General features: G+C 55.8%; 2 protein-coding genes across 9 annotated transcripts; one reads left to right on the top strand and one right to left on the bottom strand.

Moving 5' to 3' along the window:
- Positions 1 to 48: 48 nt before the first annotated feature.
- GEMIN7 (gem nuclear organelle associated protein 7) lies at positions 49 to 12,843 on the bottom strand. 7 transcript variants are annotated; one of them, XM_025850107.2, is made up of 5 exons: positions 9,709 to 9,782; positions 6,727 to 6,790; positions 6,024 to 6,154; positions 3,876 to 3,963; positions 49 to 828 (listed from the first exon to the last, which is right to left on the bottom strand). In XM_025850107.2, the coding sequence occupies exon 5, from the start codon at positions 818 to 820 to the stop codon at positions 425 to 427; it is 396 nt and encodes a 131-aa protein (XP_025705892.1). In that variant the 5' UTR covers positions 821 to 828; positions 3,876 to 3,963; positions 6,024 to 6,154; positions 6,727 to 6,790; positions 9,709 to 9,782; the 3' UTR covers positions 49 to 424. The 7 variants fall into 7 exon arrangements, with proteins under 7 accessions (XP_025705892.1, XP_025705894.1, XP_025705896.1 ...); XM_025850109.2 differs by lacking the exon at positions 6,727 to 6,790 and having other exon boundaries at positions 9,709 to 9,789; XM_025850111.2 differs by lacking the exons at positions 6,024 to 6,154; positions 6,727 to 6,790; positions 9,709 to 9,782 and adding an exon at positions 12,713 to 12,843.
- On the top strand, positions 12,024 to 15,881 carry ZNF296 (zinc finger protein 296). 2 transcript variants are annotated; one of them, XM_025850102.2, is made up of 3 exons: positions 12,024 to 12,437; positions 12,670 to 12,822; positions 14,822 to 15,881. In XM_025850102.2, exons 1-3 carry the CDS (start codon positions 12,140 to 12,142, stop codon positions 15,772 to 15,774), a joined length of 1,404 nt encoding a protein of 467 aa, XP_025705887.1. In that variant the 5' UTR covers positions 12,024 to 12,139; the 3' UTR covers positions 15,775 to 15,881. The 2 variants fall into 2 exon arrangements, with proteins under 2 accessions (XP_025705887.1, XP_025705888.1); XM_025850103.2 differs by having other exon boundaries at positions 12,673 to 12,822.
- The last annotated feature ends 180 nt before the right edge of the window (positions 15,882 to 16,061 follow it).

Raw genomic sequence — 16,061 nt, forward strand, 5'->3', positions numbered from 1 at the left:
AAAAAAAAAAAAACAAAAAAAAAAACAAAAAAAAAAACAGGAGGCGAATTTTCCTGGGATAATTGGTTCTTTAGTAGGAGGAGAGTATCTTCAGGGTGGCTGACCTTTGCAATTTCAAGAAACAATTTCCTACTCTGCGATTTGCCTTCCACCCCCAACCCCCAGTCTTCAGGAACTGGCAAGTGGCCCTGTTTTTAGAGTTTATAGTTCTGTGAGGTAGAGCCTTCATTTCAAGGGGCTCTAGAACTCCTGGGGTTGTAGAATCTTACTGACTGCACCCTGGAGGTCCCAGGAAGCCAGAGGTGCTTGGAGCCCGGCTCAAAATTCCAAGGGCATTCCAAACTCTCTGGGGCCCACGACCATGTGTGGAGGGCTGGGGCCCCAGGGCGAGGCCCAAAGCAGAAAGATGACCATAGTAACGTGTTTAGGGCTTGAAGCTGTACGCAATAATGTCACTACACCGCAGCAGTGCCTCAGCCTGCACACCAATGGGCGTCTGCAGCTGCGACACGTAGAAGTTGGCCACGTCCAGGTCGGTGGCTCCGAAGTGGGCAGTCACGTGCACGCCCTCGTGCAGTGTGAAGCTCACCTGGTGACCCACCATGGCCAGCAGGCTGCGGAGGTAGCGTTCCCGGAGTGCAGCTCGTGCCTGCTGTTCCTGGGATTCCCGAGAGTCTCGAACTACGGCAGACCCCGGGGCTTCGGGACCCTCTGGCATCAGGGGGGCCCTGCGTCCATCTGGGGCAAAGCCACGGCTCAAGCCATCCGGGCCGCGGGGAAGCCGGAGCACAGGTACAGGAATGGTCAGCGGAGTCTGCATTGTCCTGGCTGGTGGGTGAAGAAAGCAAGAAGCCGTTACACGGGGAGTGTGCAATGACAACAAGAGGTGTCTGTCTAACCCCACCTCAATTCGACTTGTCCAAAACCCATGCCGGATTCTCCTCCTAAACTCCGTGCCCTCCCTCCGCAGGAGCTGCTACCACCATTCTCCAGGTCCACGACAGCAGGAACTTTTGACTGCTTTTATCACTGTTTTATTCCTAGTCCCTGGCTATAAATACTTGCTGAAAAGAACAAACTCCAGCCTCCTCAACTCTCTCACGCACAGCCTATCCAATCCAGAGGGAAATGCTCTCTCCCGAATACATTCCCAATCACACAGGAGCCGGCTTACAACGGCTTCCGGTGGCCAGCTCTGGAATGATGTGAACATTACAATAATGATAGTTACACAGGGCGCCTGCCTGGCTCAGTCGGTAGAGCATGTGATTCTTGATCTCGGGGTTGTAAGTTCAGGGCCCACTTTGGGTGTAGAGATTACTTAAAAATAAAATCTTAAAAGAAATAAACAAAAAATGATAATTATAACCCACTGAATAAAAGAGAAATCCATGAGTCCCTACTAATGATAAGTAAATAAAAGAGTAAATAAATGAAGGAGCTAAAATCCAACGGACGCTAAAATTTGTGAACGAGTGTTGGGTGAGGGCCAGCGTATCCACAGTCTTAAAGTACTTTCCCCCAAAATGTTTATTTGTCGTAATGAGTAAACAGTAACTTTGTAATAGAGGAACCTGGTGGACACGACCTTAACTTAGGCATCAAAGCCATCATGTGCAGTGGTGGGACAAATGGACCCCATGTGCCCCTGAGGTGATACACTGAGGATGGGGCACCACTTCTGTGGTATTCCTGCCAAAAATGGATTACCTAAATCTCACCGTGAGGAAACTCAAATTGAGGGGCATTCTATAAAAAAAGAGCCTGATGGGCTCAGTCGGTCAAGCGTCTGCCTTTCGCTCAGGTCATGAGCTCACGGTCCTGGGATCGAGCCCTGCATCCGACTCCCTGCTCAGCGAGGAGTCTGCTTCTCCCTCTCATGCTCTCTCTCTACTCTCTCTCTCTCAAATAAATAAATAAAATCTTAAAAAAAAAAGTGAGCCTGAGTTCTTCAAAAATATCAAGGTCATCGGGTGCCTGGCTGGCTCAGGCAGTAGAACATATGACTCTTGATCGTGGGGTCATGAGTTCGAGTCCCATATGAGGCACAGAGTTTACTTAAAAAAAAAAAAAGATCAAGGGGCGCCTGGGTGTCTCAGTTGGTTAAGCGTCTGCCTTCAGCTCAGGTCATGATCCCAGGGTCCTGGGATCGAGCCCCGCATCGGGCTCCCTGCTCAGTGGCGAGCCTGCTTCTCCCTCTGCCTCTCCCCCTGCCTGTGTTCTCTCTCTCTGTGACAAATAAACAAAATCTTTGAAGTGCATTCTCTTTACCCTTTAAAAAAAAAAAAATCAACGTCATAAAAGACATAGCCTGAGAAGGAAAACATATATATTTGACACTTGATCAACATGGGAGTTAGAGCGCTGACCCCATGCACTACTGAAAATCCAGGTATAACTTTTGATTCCCCAAAAACATAACTACTGGTAGCCTGCTGTTGACTGGAAGCCTAACTGATAACATAAATACATAAATAGTTGATTGAGACATATTTCATATGTTACATGTATCATATACTGTATTTTTACATTAAAGCAAGCTAGAGAAAAGCAAAGTTTATGAAGAAAATCACAAGGAGGAGAAAATACATTTCCAGTATTGTACTGTATTTATGGAAAAAAATCCATGTATAAGTGGACCAATGCAGTTCAAACCTGTGTTGTTCAAGGATCAAGTGTTGTTTTGTATTCCGAGCCTAACGCTTCTCTCTCCACTGCCCACATCTTGGCCCAGCCACTGTCGCTCTCTGCTTGGACAACTGAAGACACGTCCTCCCTGGGCCCCTGGCTTCCACCTTCACTGTCCCCTCACCCCAAGTCCATCCCCACCCACACAGCCAGAGGGACCTGCTTAACACCTGACACCCACCATCTAACACCTGAGTCAGGTCACATCCCTCCTCTGCTGACAGCCCTCCCCTGGCTTCCGCCCTGCCCAGAGTCGAAGCCAAAGTCCTCCCCACAGCCCTCAGCAGCCCTGCAGGCTCCGGACCCTGCCAGCACCCTCGTGGTCTGCCACGCTTCTGTCTCTACCCCAGCCTCGCCGGCCTCCTTGTGGGTCTGCAAGCACACCTGGCACGGAAGTGCCTCTCACACCCTTGCGCGTGAGGATCCCTCTGCTTGTACGTGCCGTCTGCCTTCTCTGGGCACGCCATGTTCAAGTTCCACCCCACGTCCTTTCCTGCCCTCCCCAGCTTCGTCGTTCTCTGTAGCACACAGTACTCTTCTGACGTAGGCTATATTTGTCATTCTGCTTATGCCCTTTGTCCCCTGCTAGATGCCTGCCTACCCATGGGCAGCGGCCTCGCTTCTTGCCTTCGGCTGTATCCCCAGCTCCTGGAACCCTGTGTGGCAGGGACACAAAGAGCCGGCCCCTTCAACACTGCTCCTGCATGAACGAATGCAGTGGAGATTGAGCTCACAGGCCTGCTTCGCTGGGTGACCTCAGCGGGTTATCAGGATGCGACAGGCTCCTGCAGGATGGGGGCGCCTGGTTCACGGTAGCTTCTCCATAAAAATTTAGTTACAATTGTTATTATTAGTATTGCTGTGCGACTGGGGTAAGTTGCTTAACCTGTCTGTGCCTCAGTTTCCCCATCTGTGAAATAGGCATGGTAAGAGGACCAACCCCACAGGGTCGGCCCGGGGACTACATGCACGAACAATCACAGTGTTGAGCACAGGCCTGGAACACGTCAAGCGCCACGACCATGATGCTGGTTGCCTATAGGGAAGTGCTGGTTCTGTGTGCAAGAGAGAGGGAGAGGGAGAGGGGGATCCAAGTTTCCGGTGGCTGCACCCCTGTCTGTGGCTTAGTCCTCTCTCAAGTGATGACAGATTTTAGGCAGCCGGTGTCCCATCCCGGGGCCACTCACCGTGCAGGGGAGATTAAGATGAACCTTTTCCTTGTTAGGCTCTTCCTGTGTCTGCAGCTCACCCGTGAGCTCCTTGCAAGAAAGGACCCTGCAGAGAAATGGGCCAAGGCAACAGATGAGGGTTTCTCAACCTCAGCATTGTTGATATTTGGGGCGGGGTCACTCTTTGTCCTGTTGTGGGGGGCTGTTGGATGCAGAGCTGTAGGATTTTAGCAGCAGCCCTGGCCTCTGCCCACGAGACACCTGTAGCATCCCCCACCCCGAGCTGTGACTCCCAAAATCGTCACCCACTGGTGAATAGTATGGTATGAGAATTACATCTCAATAAAGCCTTTTTTTTTTTTCCTTTTAAAGATTTGTTTATTTATTTATTTGAGAGAGAGCATGAGAGTGGGGGGAGGGAGAGGGAGAAGCAGACTCCCGGCCGAGCAGGGAGCCCGATGCGGGACTCGATCCCAGGACCCCGGGATCATGACCTGAGCCGAAGGCAGACGCTTACCGACTGAGCCACCCAGGCGCCCTCTTTTTTTTTTTAAAGATTTTATTTTTGGGGGGACGCTTGCTTCTCCCTCTACCCACAGCTCCCCCTGCTTGTGCCCCCTCTCTCTCTGACAAATAAACAAAATCTTAAAAATAAATAAATAAATAAAAATAAAATTCAGTGGATACACTCTTAAGAAATAATTTCTTAAAAAAAAAAAAAAGAGCTCTCCATATATGGGGGGAACAAAATAAAACATCAGGGCGGATAAACAGGTGGGGTTGCGGGGCCAGAAAAAGATGGCTACTCAACTCCTGAACATATTCACCACCTCACAGAGAACCAGAGAAATGCAGATTAAAGCTACAGTACTGTAAGATTCTTCACCTCCCAGATTAGGGAGTTGACTAAAGGCTGATGAAGCATCGTGCTGGTGCATCTGTGGAGAAACGTCTTCATGGCCCTTAGGACTAAGGGTGTAAATGAGGACAGTGTCAAAGGGCGGCAGTTTGTATCCATGAAAACTGCAACCACTGCTGGTCATTCAGCCCCTGAAGAGCCCAGGGCAGGGGACTTTTAACTGTCTACCTTTTTATACCTTTTGCCGTCCCTACTACTCAAAGTAATTTGTTTTCAAAGATTTTATTTGGTTTAAGTCACCTCTACACCCAACCTGGGGCTGGAGCTCACAACCCCGAGATCAAGAATCACATGCTCTACCGACTGAGCCAGCCAGGCACCGCCATCAAAGTAAATTTTAAATTCTAATTTCAAGAAGGAAGGGGCATATTGTAATGCTCCCATGTCCCTTAAAAAATGTTAGATTCCGGGGCGCCTGGGTGGCTCAGTTGGTTAAATATCTGCCTTTGGCTCAGATCGTAATTCCCAGGGTCCTGGGATGGAGCCCCTGCTCAGCTGGGAGCCCGCTTCTCCCTTTCCCTCTGCTTGCCACTCCCTCTGCTTGTGCTCGCTCGCTCTCTCTGTGTCAAATAAATAAATACTTTAAAAAATAATAAATAAATAAATAAATAAATAAATAAATAAATAAAAGCTTCCACTGTTTAGTATTTGGACATTTAAAAAATAATAATAAATAAATAAAAACGTTAGATTCCTGGGGCGTCTGGCTGGCTCATTTGGTAGAGCGTGCGACTCTTGATCTCAGGGCGGTGTGTGGAGACTACTTAAAATAAAATTTAAAGAAATACAAATAAAAATGTTAGATTCCCCCTCGGGAATCTGAACTTCCTCTCCCATCCTTACCCGCTCCCCAAACTTTCTGTCCCAGCCCAGGCCTTTCCTAGGGACTAGCTGTTCAAGCCCTACAGATCAGACACCCTCACTGGTGGCCCAGATTGAATCCTTACTAGAAGTGAGCAAATGTTCTCTGTACAGGGCCTAAAAGTAAATATTTCAGGCTTTGTGGGCCATAGGGTCTGTCACAACTACTCAACGCCGCCACAGTATTAAGAAAGCGGCCACGGACAGATGTGACAAGGAACGTGGCCATTCTCCTTACAACCCTCCGTACCAGGACACTGCAATTTGCATTTCATATTATTTCATGCACCCACAAAGATTTCTTCAAGTTTTCCAAGCACTTAAAAATGTAAGACCCACTCTTGGCTGGTGGGCCATACCAGACCAGGAGGCAGGCCATAGCTTACCCCGCAGCAGAGAGGATGAAGGTGTGGATTCGGGGAGCCCGGGGGGTTCTTAGCCCTCCCAGATTCATTACCAGGGATCTGGGCAGGTCACTGCGACTCTATGGCAGCCTCCCTGCTCTGGTTCCTCATCTCTGAAACGATGAAGGAAGGAAAAAAAAAAAAAAAAAGACCTCCTAGGTTTTCCAGGAGAAGGGAGAATCTTTCAGGGTGATCAGGCAAAAGACATCCCACAGTGTCCTGGACCCCTCCTCGCTTTCTCTGCCACCCATATTCAATCCATCAGTAAGGCCCGGCAGCTCCACCTCAAAGTAGTATCCAGAACCCAGCAACTTTTCACCCCCTGCCCCACTCTGCCTCCTCCCCGGTCCGGCCACCATCCCCGGCCACCTGGACTATACCAGTCTCCTCCCCATTGGGTCCCCAGCTTCTAGCTTTACCCTACAGTCTGTTCCCTGCACAGACAAAGCTGTCAGGGAGATCCTGTTAGAACTAAGTCCCAGCACACCCCTCCTCTGCTCAGAGCCCTCCCATGGCTCCCACCTCCCCAAGAGCAAAAAGCCCAAGTCCTCACAGTGGCTCCAAGACCCTATCATACCCTCTCTGACCTCCTATCCCGCGCCCCCCACCCTTGCCTCACTGCTCTAGTCCTCGAACATTGCAAGCACACTCTTGCCCGGAACCCTCTTCCAGATGGGAGACTTACATATTTCCGGATCCACGGCTCACCTTCCTCCCTCACTGCACTCAGGTCGCTGCTCAAACATCGCCTTTACAGGGGGGACACAGTAGCCCCTTCACCCTGCGTTCTCCTGTCCCCACGGTACGACCCCCTCCTGACAATATGCATGTATTTGTTTACCTGTGTGTCTGTCTGTGCTGCCACCAAACACAGGACTTTTTTTTTTTTTTTAAGATTTTATTTATTTATTTGTCAGAGAGAGCACAAGCAGGCAGAGGGAGAAGCAGACTCCCCGCTGAGCAAGGAGCCCGATGCGGGACTCGATCCCCTGGGATCATGACCTGAGCCGAAGGCAGATGCCCAACCAATTGAGCCACCCTGGTGTCCCATCGAACACAGGACTTTGAGAGAAAAGCCAAGTCCCATTATTTCATGACTCCACCCCCAGCCCCAGCCAGAGCCAGGCAAACAGGGGGAGCTTGGTAAATATTTGTTGAAGGAATGAAAAGATTCACCCATCCACATTATCCAAGGGCCTGCTCAGGGTCCAGCCCACCTGGGGCGCTGCTAGGGACACAGCCGTGAGCAAACCACCCCAGTTCAGCGGCTGCCACAGACTTGTCTCTAGACCAGACTGACTCAGAGTGGGCAGGGCTGGAAGGATAGAGGCTGGGGGCCCCAGGTGCCCAGAGGGGCCGCTTGGCCCAGCCCGGGGGCGAGAGAGAGAGCTGGCCAGGAAGGCTGTCGTATTTGAGCACAGACCTAAATGGAATAAGGAACGGAGTCATGCAGAGATCTGGGGGAAAAGCCTTCCAGTCCATGGGAACAGCAAATGCAAAGCCCATGCAAGGAGGCCAGCGTGGAGGCGGCACGGGAGCAAAGGCAGATGCTACAGGGAGGGGCCTTGAAGACTGAGGTGATGACCCGGCTCTCTACCCAGAGGGACTTGGATTTTCACATGATCCCTCTGTTTGCTGCGCGCGGGGACAGCGGACTGGGAGGGGAAGAGGGAGAAGCAGGGAGCCCAGTGAGGAAGCCACCGCTGTGGCCCAGGAGGGCGGGGGACGATGGTGCCTGGGACAGGTTGAGGGCCGCACAGGTGGGGAAAAGTAGTCAGATTAGAATTTATTTTGAAGGCTGAGAGCCCTCACTATTTGCTGATGGACTGAGGGGAGAACCAAGGCAGACTCTCAGGGTCTTCCCTAATGGGGAAGACCACAGTAAATGGGCTTTATGGGATATATACATTTTCTTCTTTTTTTCTTTTGTGTTTTTATCTTAATCCCAGTTAGTTAATACACACTGTTAGTTTCAGGTGTACAATATACATTTTCTTTATTTGACCACTACCACTGCGAATGGGATTCAGGGATACACACATTTGCTAACTTATCTGACCGCTGAAGTCCAAGCTTAGTCAAGAATCATCAGCCCCCAGGGCTCTCAAGCAACCTAGGTTAACACTTGAGTGATTTAAAAGAAACACCCTAGTCTCTAGGGCTAGTACTGAATTAAAGGACTGGGTGCCTGGGTGGCTCAGTTGGTTGAGCGACTGCCTTCGGCTCAGGTCATGATCCTGGAGTCCCGGGATCGAGTCCCACATCGGGCTCCCCGCTTGGCGGGGAGTCTGCTTCTCCCTCTGACCCTCTTCCCTCTCGTGCTTTCTATCTCTCATTCTCTCTCTCTCTCTCTGAAATAAATAAATAAAATTAAAGAACTGATGGGAATTAATCAAATGGCCACAAATGATGTTAAATCCCTGGGTAAAACAAAAAAGTAAGGGTGGACCAATGTGCAGACTTGCTTTCTCCGTGAGGGGAAAACAAACAGAGACTGGGGTCAGGCCACGCGATCCCCATTTTCCCGGAGGAGGAAACTGGAAACAGGGAAATGCCAAATCATTTACTGGGTGCAAGCCGGCTGAGACGACGGAAAACGGAGCAAACCCGGGTGGGTCTGACAACGGACCCGGCCCATCACCCCTGCTCTCTGCGGGACAGATTTGTTTTCGTCCAGCACAGGAGGGCCACTGGAGGATTTGGAACCAAGGTGTGATCGGATAGGAAACCGGTTTAGGAAAGGTCCGGCAGGGTGTGCCCAAGAAGGCAAAAGCAGGCATTATCCAAGCTCCCCGGTGACCAGGCTCCAGAATCTTTTACCTTTTCAGTCTCCAAGCCAAGGATTTCCCGCGGGAAGATTTCAGAAAAATGCCCAAACCCATCCCCCACGACTTGAAAAACGATTTGCATAAAAACTCCAGAGCCTATCACTTGGGTGGTGGGCGCGAGGGCAGGAGATTCGCAGACCTCCCTTCTAGGGGCCTCGGGGCTGACCTCCAAGGAAATGGCAATGGATCCGTTCAGTGGACACGCACTTAGCTAACCCTTCCGTTGCCAGGGCAGGGAACTAGCTGAGTTACCAGGTTCACAGGGAAGACCCCAGACGCCCGCGAATGAACCAAGGTGCTGATATGTCCACACAACACCCCACCCCCACCCCCCAGAAGCTCCAGCACAGAGTCCTTCCCCTCCCCTGGGCCCCCTAGGCCGGTCAGTTTCCTTCTTTCAATTCTGCCCTGGCCACCCACCGCTAGCCTTTTCTTATACTAAGGAGGTCCTCCCGGCCCCCAGGCGTCCACTCCCCAGTCCGCCCGGGCTGGGTGTCTTCCCGGCTCAGATCGGGCAAGCGAGCCCGTCCCAGCGAGGCGGGGCGTCAGGACTGCTGTCGTGGTCACTGTCCTGACCGTCGTCGCCAGCACCTGCCCGAGCCGGGAGCACTGCGCGCTGCCCCGGCTCCTCACCCCTCCGACCCGGGCGCGGGGACGTCCCCGACCGGAGTCCCGGTGCCGGCGCTCGCGGGGGGGGGGGGGGGGGGGGGGGGGATCCGAACTGCGTGGCAGGCGCGGACCTGCCCCTTTCCCGCCACTCCCGGCTCCGCACGCGGGCGCGCGCCCGGGGGAGGGAATTGCCCTGCGCTCGCGCCCCGCCACCGACACCCCGCACTCACCGAGGTCCGCGACGGCCGGCGCTCCCACTTCCGCCGGCGTCCCGGCTGCAGAGGCCCGGGCGGGCCGCGCGCCGCCCCGCCTAGGTTCCGCCCGCGCCGCCGCCCCACGTGGTGGCGGGCGGGCCCTGGGGTTCGGAAGCCAGCGCTGCCCCGGCGTCCCGCCCCGCCCCGCCCCGCCCGCAGCCTGGCCCCGCGCTGCCCCCGGAGCCGCCCGCCTGCGACGTAGGGGCCTGTCCGGGAGCCCGCTTTACGGAAGAAGAAATTGAGGCGCAGAGAGGGGGAAGACTTCCTCCTGGCTGAGTTAAGCACGGAGCTTGGTGTTTGCACCCCCACCCCCTACACGTGCACACTCCTACCCTTCACCTGCAGGCCAAACCCCAGCTCCCTTCCTTGAAGCCCTGCGCAGCCAGGTTTCAGGAGGAAAGAGGTTTGGAGAGAGCTGCAGCTGGGATGGACCCCGGGTGGTGGTTCTGTCTCGCAGACCTCCCTGCAGCCCCCCACCCCCACCCCCGTTTTACAAAGAAGGAAACAGGCCTTGAAAGATGGAATGTCTGGCCTGAAGGCTAGGGAGCCTCGCTCCTCTGGGCTCAGACAGAATTCCCTTCTCCCACACTTTTTCAGTAAGGCAGAGGCTCCGCGGGCCTCTCCACCCCACCAGATCCCCAAGGCCTGCCTAGTGCCTGGCACACGGGCCTTCTGCGATATCTGTTGAAAGCCCGTGCAGAGCAGGAGCTCAATACACACTTGGTAACCTCTGAACGACCGGGGGCCCTGTGGACAAGGCTGGCTTGACTACTGCCCTCTTAGAACCTACGTTCTAGGAGGGCCGGGAGGGGCAGATACAGGGTCTCCATGAGCAAATACATCAACAAGATCCTTCAGGGCTTGTGATGAGTGATATAAAAAGAATAAAATAAGGGTCATGGTGGTAGAGTTGGGGGAGCTTCTTTAATTGGGTGGCCATGAAGAAGCCCCCTTAGGTAACAGATGGGGAAGCTGAGGGCCAGGAAAGAAGCGGGGACGGATGGAGGTCATGGTTGTGAGGCCTTCAGCAGGGTGGGGCTACATTAGATACAGTGGTCAGGGAGGTCCTCTGCTCCCCAGAGGACAATTGAGCTCAGCCCTGAATAACAATATGAGGAACCTTCTGGCCTGGAGCAGTACTCTGGGGAGATTAGCATGTGAAATTCACTCGGAGCAGGGCTGGGGACAGCCCGGGAAGGACAGACCCTGGCCCTGACCTCAGGGGGCTTGTGTTGGGTGGGGGTGGGGAGGGAAGAGAGGACAGTCAACAAATAGGTCTATGTTATGGTGTGGCGGGTGCCGGGAAGAAAAAGAAACTCGTCAGGGTTGGAGGGTGGGGCAGGGTGTCGATGCCACTTCAAACAGCGATCAGAGTGAGCTGCTTTGCGGAGGGAAGTTCAAGGAGGCCCGAGTGGGGGGGGGGTGAGACAGTTGCCTGTTTGGTTTTAATGGTGATTCCAGAGCAGAGGAGATCTATTTGATCACAACCCTCCTTGCCTTAAAGCCTACCCGTCAAGGCTCTGGTCTCAGGAAACCAAAGACCTTAAAGTGATCAAAAGACCTTCTTGGGTCTCACCTCATTTTCTCACAAAACTCAATCACCCACGCCTCTCCCCACGCCCATCCCCCTTCCTTGTTATTCTTGAATGCCCAAGGCCGGCTGGCCCCCTCACCTCCCTCCGGTCTCAGTTCCACCATGCTCTGCCCTGGAGAAAGCTGACCCCCCACCCCCACCCCAGCAACCCTGTCCCTTTATAACCTCTCCTAGCTTTATTTTGCCCCATTGCACTTGTCATCCTGGGAGGCACTCTTTAAGTTTTGCCGTTACCTTGTTGAGAGTCTGTCTCCCCAACAAATAAACTGCGTGAGGCCGGGGATTATTTTGTCTTGTTCACTGCGGTATCCTCAGTGCTTAGAACAGAACCCAGTGCACAGTAAAGGCTCAATAAATGTTTGCCCACTGAATTTTTATTGTAATGCATTTAATGAAATAGTCCCGATTACTCATAGGCGCTTAGCGAGAAACGTGGCCCCTACTGTTTTCTCTCTTGGGGATGGGTGTGGGCACCCTTTGCCTCAGTTACACCGGCCCTAAAACGGGATCAGGAATAGCTGTTCGTGTGCGTGGCCGTGGGACCTGGACGTCATTAAGGTTTGGTCCCTAAGAAAATGCAGTGGGCTCAGCTTTGATCGAGTTTGGCTGCCGCCCGGGGCCCCTGGGGGACCGCCCCGTCCTCTCCCGTCAGGCCCCGCCCTGGTGGGCGGAGCCACGGGCCGGGCCAGCACGTGTGAGTTCGCCGCGGGTCGCCGCAGTCACTCACCTGAGCGCCTCGGACTGAGCGCGCACGGCCCCCGCGTCCTCCTCCCGCCAGCCCGCCCGCCCGCCCGGCCGGCCGGCCCTCGACTCATGTCCCGCCGCAAGGCCGGCTGCACGCCTCGCCGAGTAGACCCCGCGCCCGCCTCCAACACAGACGACGAGATGGAGATGCCGGACCTCGTCATCGAAGTGAAGCCCGAGCCAGACGCGCGGTCCCTACAGGCCCCGGGGCTGGGGCCCTTCTCCCCGAAGGAAGTGCCCGCGCCGGGGCTGTTCGAGGGCGAGCCCCGCCACTCCCCCGACCCCGTGCCCGCCGGGAGCCCTCTCCACGCCCCGGGCGAGCGGAACCAGTGGGCGCTGTGGACGCCACTGATCCTCAACCCTCGCGGTGAGCGCCCCCTACCCCTGCCCAGCCTCTCTCCCCTTCACTCTGGGGGCTTGGGGGGCTACGTGGGACGCCTTCCTCCAGGCACCGACCCCGGACCTTCGGACCCCGCCTTATTTCTGCTGCCTGATCCTGGCCTCCAGCCCCCATTCTGACCTTCGGGTTTTCCCTCTCCCTCGGAACCCCCAGCCCCCATCCTGGCCCCACCCCACGCTTACCACCCGTTTCCTCCCAGCAGACCGCCAGCCCTGGACTGACAAACACCCAGATCTGTTGACCTGCGGCCGTTGCCTGCAGACCTTTCCGTTGGAGGCCATCACTGCTTTCATGGACCACAAGAAGGTGGACTGTCAGCTTTTCAGAGGCCCCAGCCCCTGCCAGGGCTCAGGTGAGTCAAGCCGGGATGCAGTCCCCCTCTCAAGTTCAAGGGCCCGGCTTCCTGTGGGAGAAGGGGCTGAGCTGGACAGGCGGGGCAGTGAGCACTACTTCCCTTTTCTCGCTCCCCATCGGGTGCAGCCTAGGCGTGGCCAGGGCCTGCCCTGTCCTAGGGCTGGGACTAGTGGGGGTGGGGGGGTAGGTGGGGGCGGGGCGGGGCCTGTACGAGGGCCGCCCACAGGGTGTGGCCAGCCCCTGAAGACTGGTCTGGGGATTTGCCACACACACACACCCCCAATCTGGTTTCACTTCTCCTTCCCCTTGGCCAGAAATAACTGGCCAGGTGGCTGGACCCTTGTGGCAGTAGGGGGACCTCTGGGAAGGGCAGGAACCTGGGGGAGGGGAAGCCGAGGCCAGCTGGAAGCGTGGCATGGCCACCCTGTCCCACCTCTTGATCACTTCTGATTGAGGCGCCGGTGCATTTGCTCAGAGTCAGGGAAGGGGCCTCTGGCTTCCCTCTCTGATGGAATCTCCCAGCCCTGCACGCTGGGAAGCCCCTGGTTTGGGCCAGCTCCTGGGTGTCTGGACACCTGGGTTCCTTCTCTTGGGAGGGAATGAAAGCCCTTGACATGGTACTAGACTCAGTGGTAAACTTTTGGTCATCGCAGGCCGAGGCTTCTCCAGACCTACGTGTTTCCATCCCCTGGCCCATGAGTTCCTAGGATTTTTGAGAGATGGAATTACATTCAGGCCTGGGCTGGCTGGTGGGGTGGGGGGTGGGGGGGTTCCCTGTAGTCGGGGAGGGGAAGGAGGGACTGTGAATTAGCTGTAGACTTGAAGCCAGCAGGTTATCTGGTGGCCCAGGGAGGGGCCTTGATGGAATCACTGAACACTCCCAGGTGCTTGGACTTGGAGCGGTGTGGGCACCTCAGCCACGTGGGCTCAGCTCATGTTTACCGAGGGCTGACATGGACCAGAACTCTCAGTTCTTCTCCATTCGAGGTCACAACAGCCCTAAAAGGGAGAGGATCCCCATATTCTGACAAACGAGAAAACTGAGGGCCAGAGAGGAGTGTTTCTCGCCCACACAGCTAGGGAGCCGGAGAACTAGTTGGAAGTCGGGCCAGGCTGACACTCTCCAGCCCCCATCTGTGTTCCTGACCCTGGTGTTGGATCAGGAAAGCCACCCCCATCCCAGACAGTCTAGAATTTGAAAGGTAAAGGCAAGTACTTTACTGATAGTACCTGGAGGGTCTAGAGAAAACATCCAATTTGGAGGGCTCTTAGTTTGGGGTCCATGTCGAGGGGGGGCACCTAACTCACTGCCCCACCCCGACCTCTAGGTAGCTGCTAAGCCTTCTCCCCACTTAGGGCCAAAGGCCTTGGCCCCCTCTTCTGTGAGGCAGGGAAGAGGAGACCATGCGTGGAACACATGAACTTGGAGCTTGGCACAGAAACCCACTCAGTAATCAAGCCAACAAGTCTTTTTGGAAAATCTGTCTCGCACTCCCCAGGTTTCTGGATTGAAATGCCAACTCCTCCCTTGCAAGCTTGTGACCTTGGAGAAGTGTGTCTGCCTCAGTTTTCCCATCTGGAAAATGGCACTCTTGTTTCTTGTCTAGGTTAGGAAGCTCAGTGAGCAGGGGGCATGGCCTGGCGCCCAGCACCCAGAATTTGGCCATGCCTTCCAGTAAGGCCTTCCTGACCCCCACCCCCACCACCCCCAATAGAAAATAGCACTCCTCCCATCCCTCACTCTGCTGTCCCTTTTTTCTGGAAGATTCTCAAGACACAAAGAGAATCGCCAGGTAGTCATCATCCACTCCACAGATTTTTCTCACTTGTCTGTCCACCCACTTCTGCACCTCGGCTTCTGAGGGCAGGGAGTTTGTCTCCCTGCAGTGCGTTCTCAGCCCTCTGAAAAGGGCCTCTGCTGCAGAAGGCGACCAACTGGCAGGCGTGAGAGGGCTGCTTTCATGCATCTCCCTAACACTCGGCCCTTCTCTCTGCAGAACGCAGGGACCCCAAGGCCTTGAGCTGCTTCCGCTGCGGGAGACAGTTCACAGGGGCCTGGAAACTGCTGCGCCATGCCCAGTGGGACCACGGGCTGTCCATCTACCAGACGGAACCTGAGGCCCCAGAAGCCCCGCTGCTGGGCCTGGCGGAGGTGGCCGCCGCCGTGTCGGCAGTGGTGGGGCCGGAAGCGGAGGCCAAGGGCCCCCGGGTGAGCATCCTGCCCCGGCGGAGCCCCACCTGCCCTGTGTGCGCGAAGACCCTTAGCTCCTTCAGTAATCTCAAAGTGCACATGCGCTCGCACACCGGCGAGCGGCCCTACGCATGTGACCAGTGTCCCTATACCTGTACCCAGAGCAGCAAGCTCAACCGCCACAAGAAGACCCACCGGCAGCTGCGGCCTCAGAGCCCCTGCGGGGCCAAAGCCAGTCAGGAACAGGCCTCTGCTACCGCCCCTCCGGAGCCCGCCGCCCATGCAGCTGCCCCGGCCAGCAGCCTGCTGTGCAGCAGTGGGGAGGGCGCCGGGGCAGCAGCCACAGCGGGCGTCCAGGAACCCGGGGCTCCTGGCGGCGGGGCCAGCTGGGGACCTACCCCCAAGGAACACACAGCTGAGCCTGCCAAGAGCCAGACGTCCCCCAAGAAGATGCCCAAGCCGGCGGGCAAGAGCCGCGGGCCCGGGGGCAGCTGCGAGTTCTGCGGGAAGCACTTCACCAACAGCAGCAACCTGACGGTGCACCGGCGCTCGCACACGGGCGAGCGGCCGTACGCCTGCGAGCTCTGCTCGTACGCCTGCGCGCAGAGCAGCAAGCTCAACCGCCACCGCCGCATGCACGGCCTGGGGCCCGGCAGCGCCCGCTTTGAGTGTCCCCACTGCTGCGTGCCCTTCGGCCTGCGCGCCACCCTGGACAAACACCTGCGGCAGAAGCACCCCGACGTGGGCGGGGAGGCCTGAGCTGCAGGGATGCCCTCCCTGTTGGTCCTGGCACCGCGCGGGGGGGGCCGCTGCTGCTCCACGTCCTTGTCCTTCCTCCGCCGCCAGTAAAGCCTCCCGCCCAGTCACACCCGTGTGTGGACTCTGGCTTTCTCGGGGTGTCTCGGGGGGGGGGCGGGTGGCTTCCCTCCTTGGGGTGGACGGCTGGACGGACCGGTTTGGAGGGGGTGAGGGGAAAGGCCAGCCCCCAGCGCCCCGGGCACAGCAAGACTGGCACAGAAAGCCGTGCTCCCGGTTCCTGGTGTGGG

Source organism: Callorhinus ursinus, unplaced genomic scaffold, assembly GCF_003265705.2.
Source record: "Callorhinus ursinus isolate GAN/ISIS: 27379988/994484 unplaced genomic scaffold, GSC_fseal_2.0 scaffold71, whole genome shotgun sequence".
Lineage (NCBI taxonomy): Eukaryota > Metazoa > Chordata > Mammalia > Carnivora > Otariidae > Callorhinus > Callorhinus ursinus.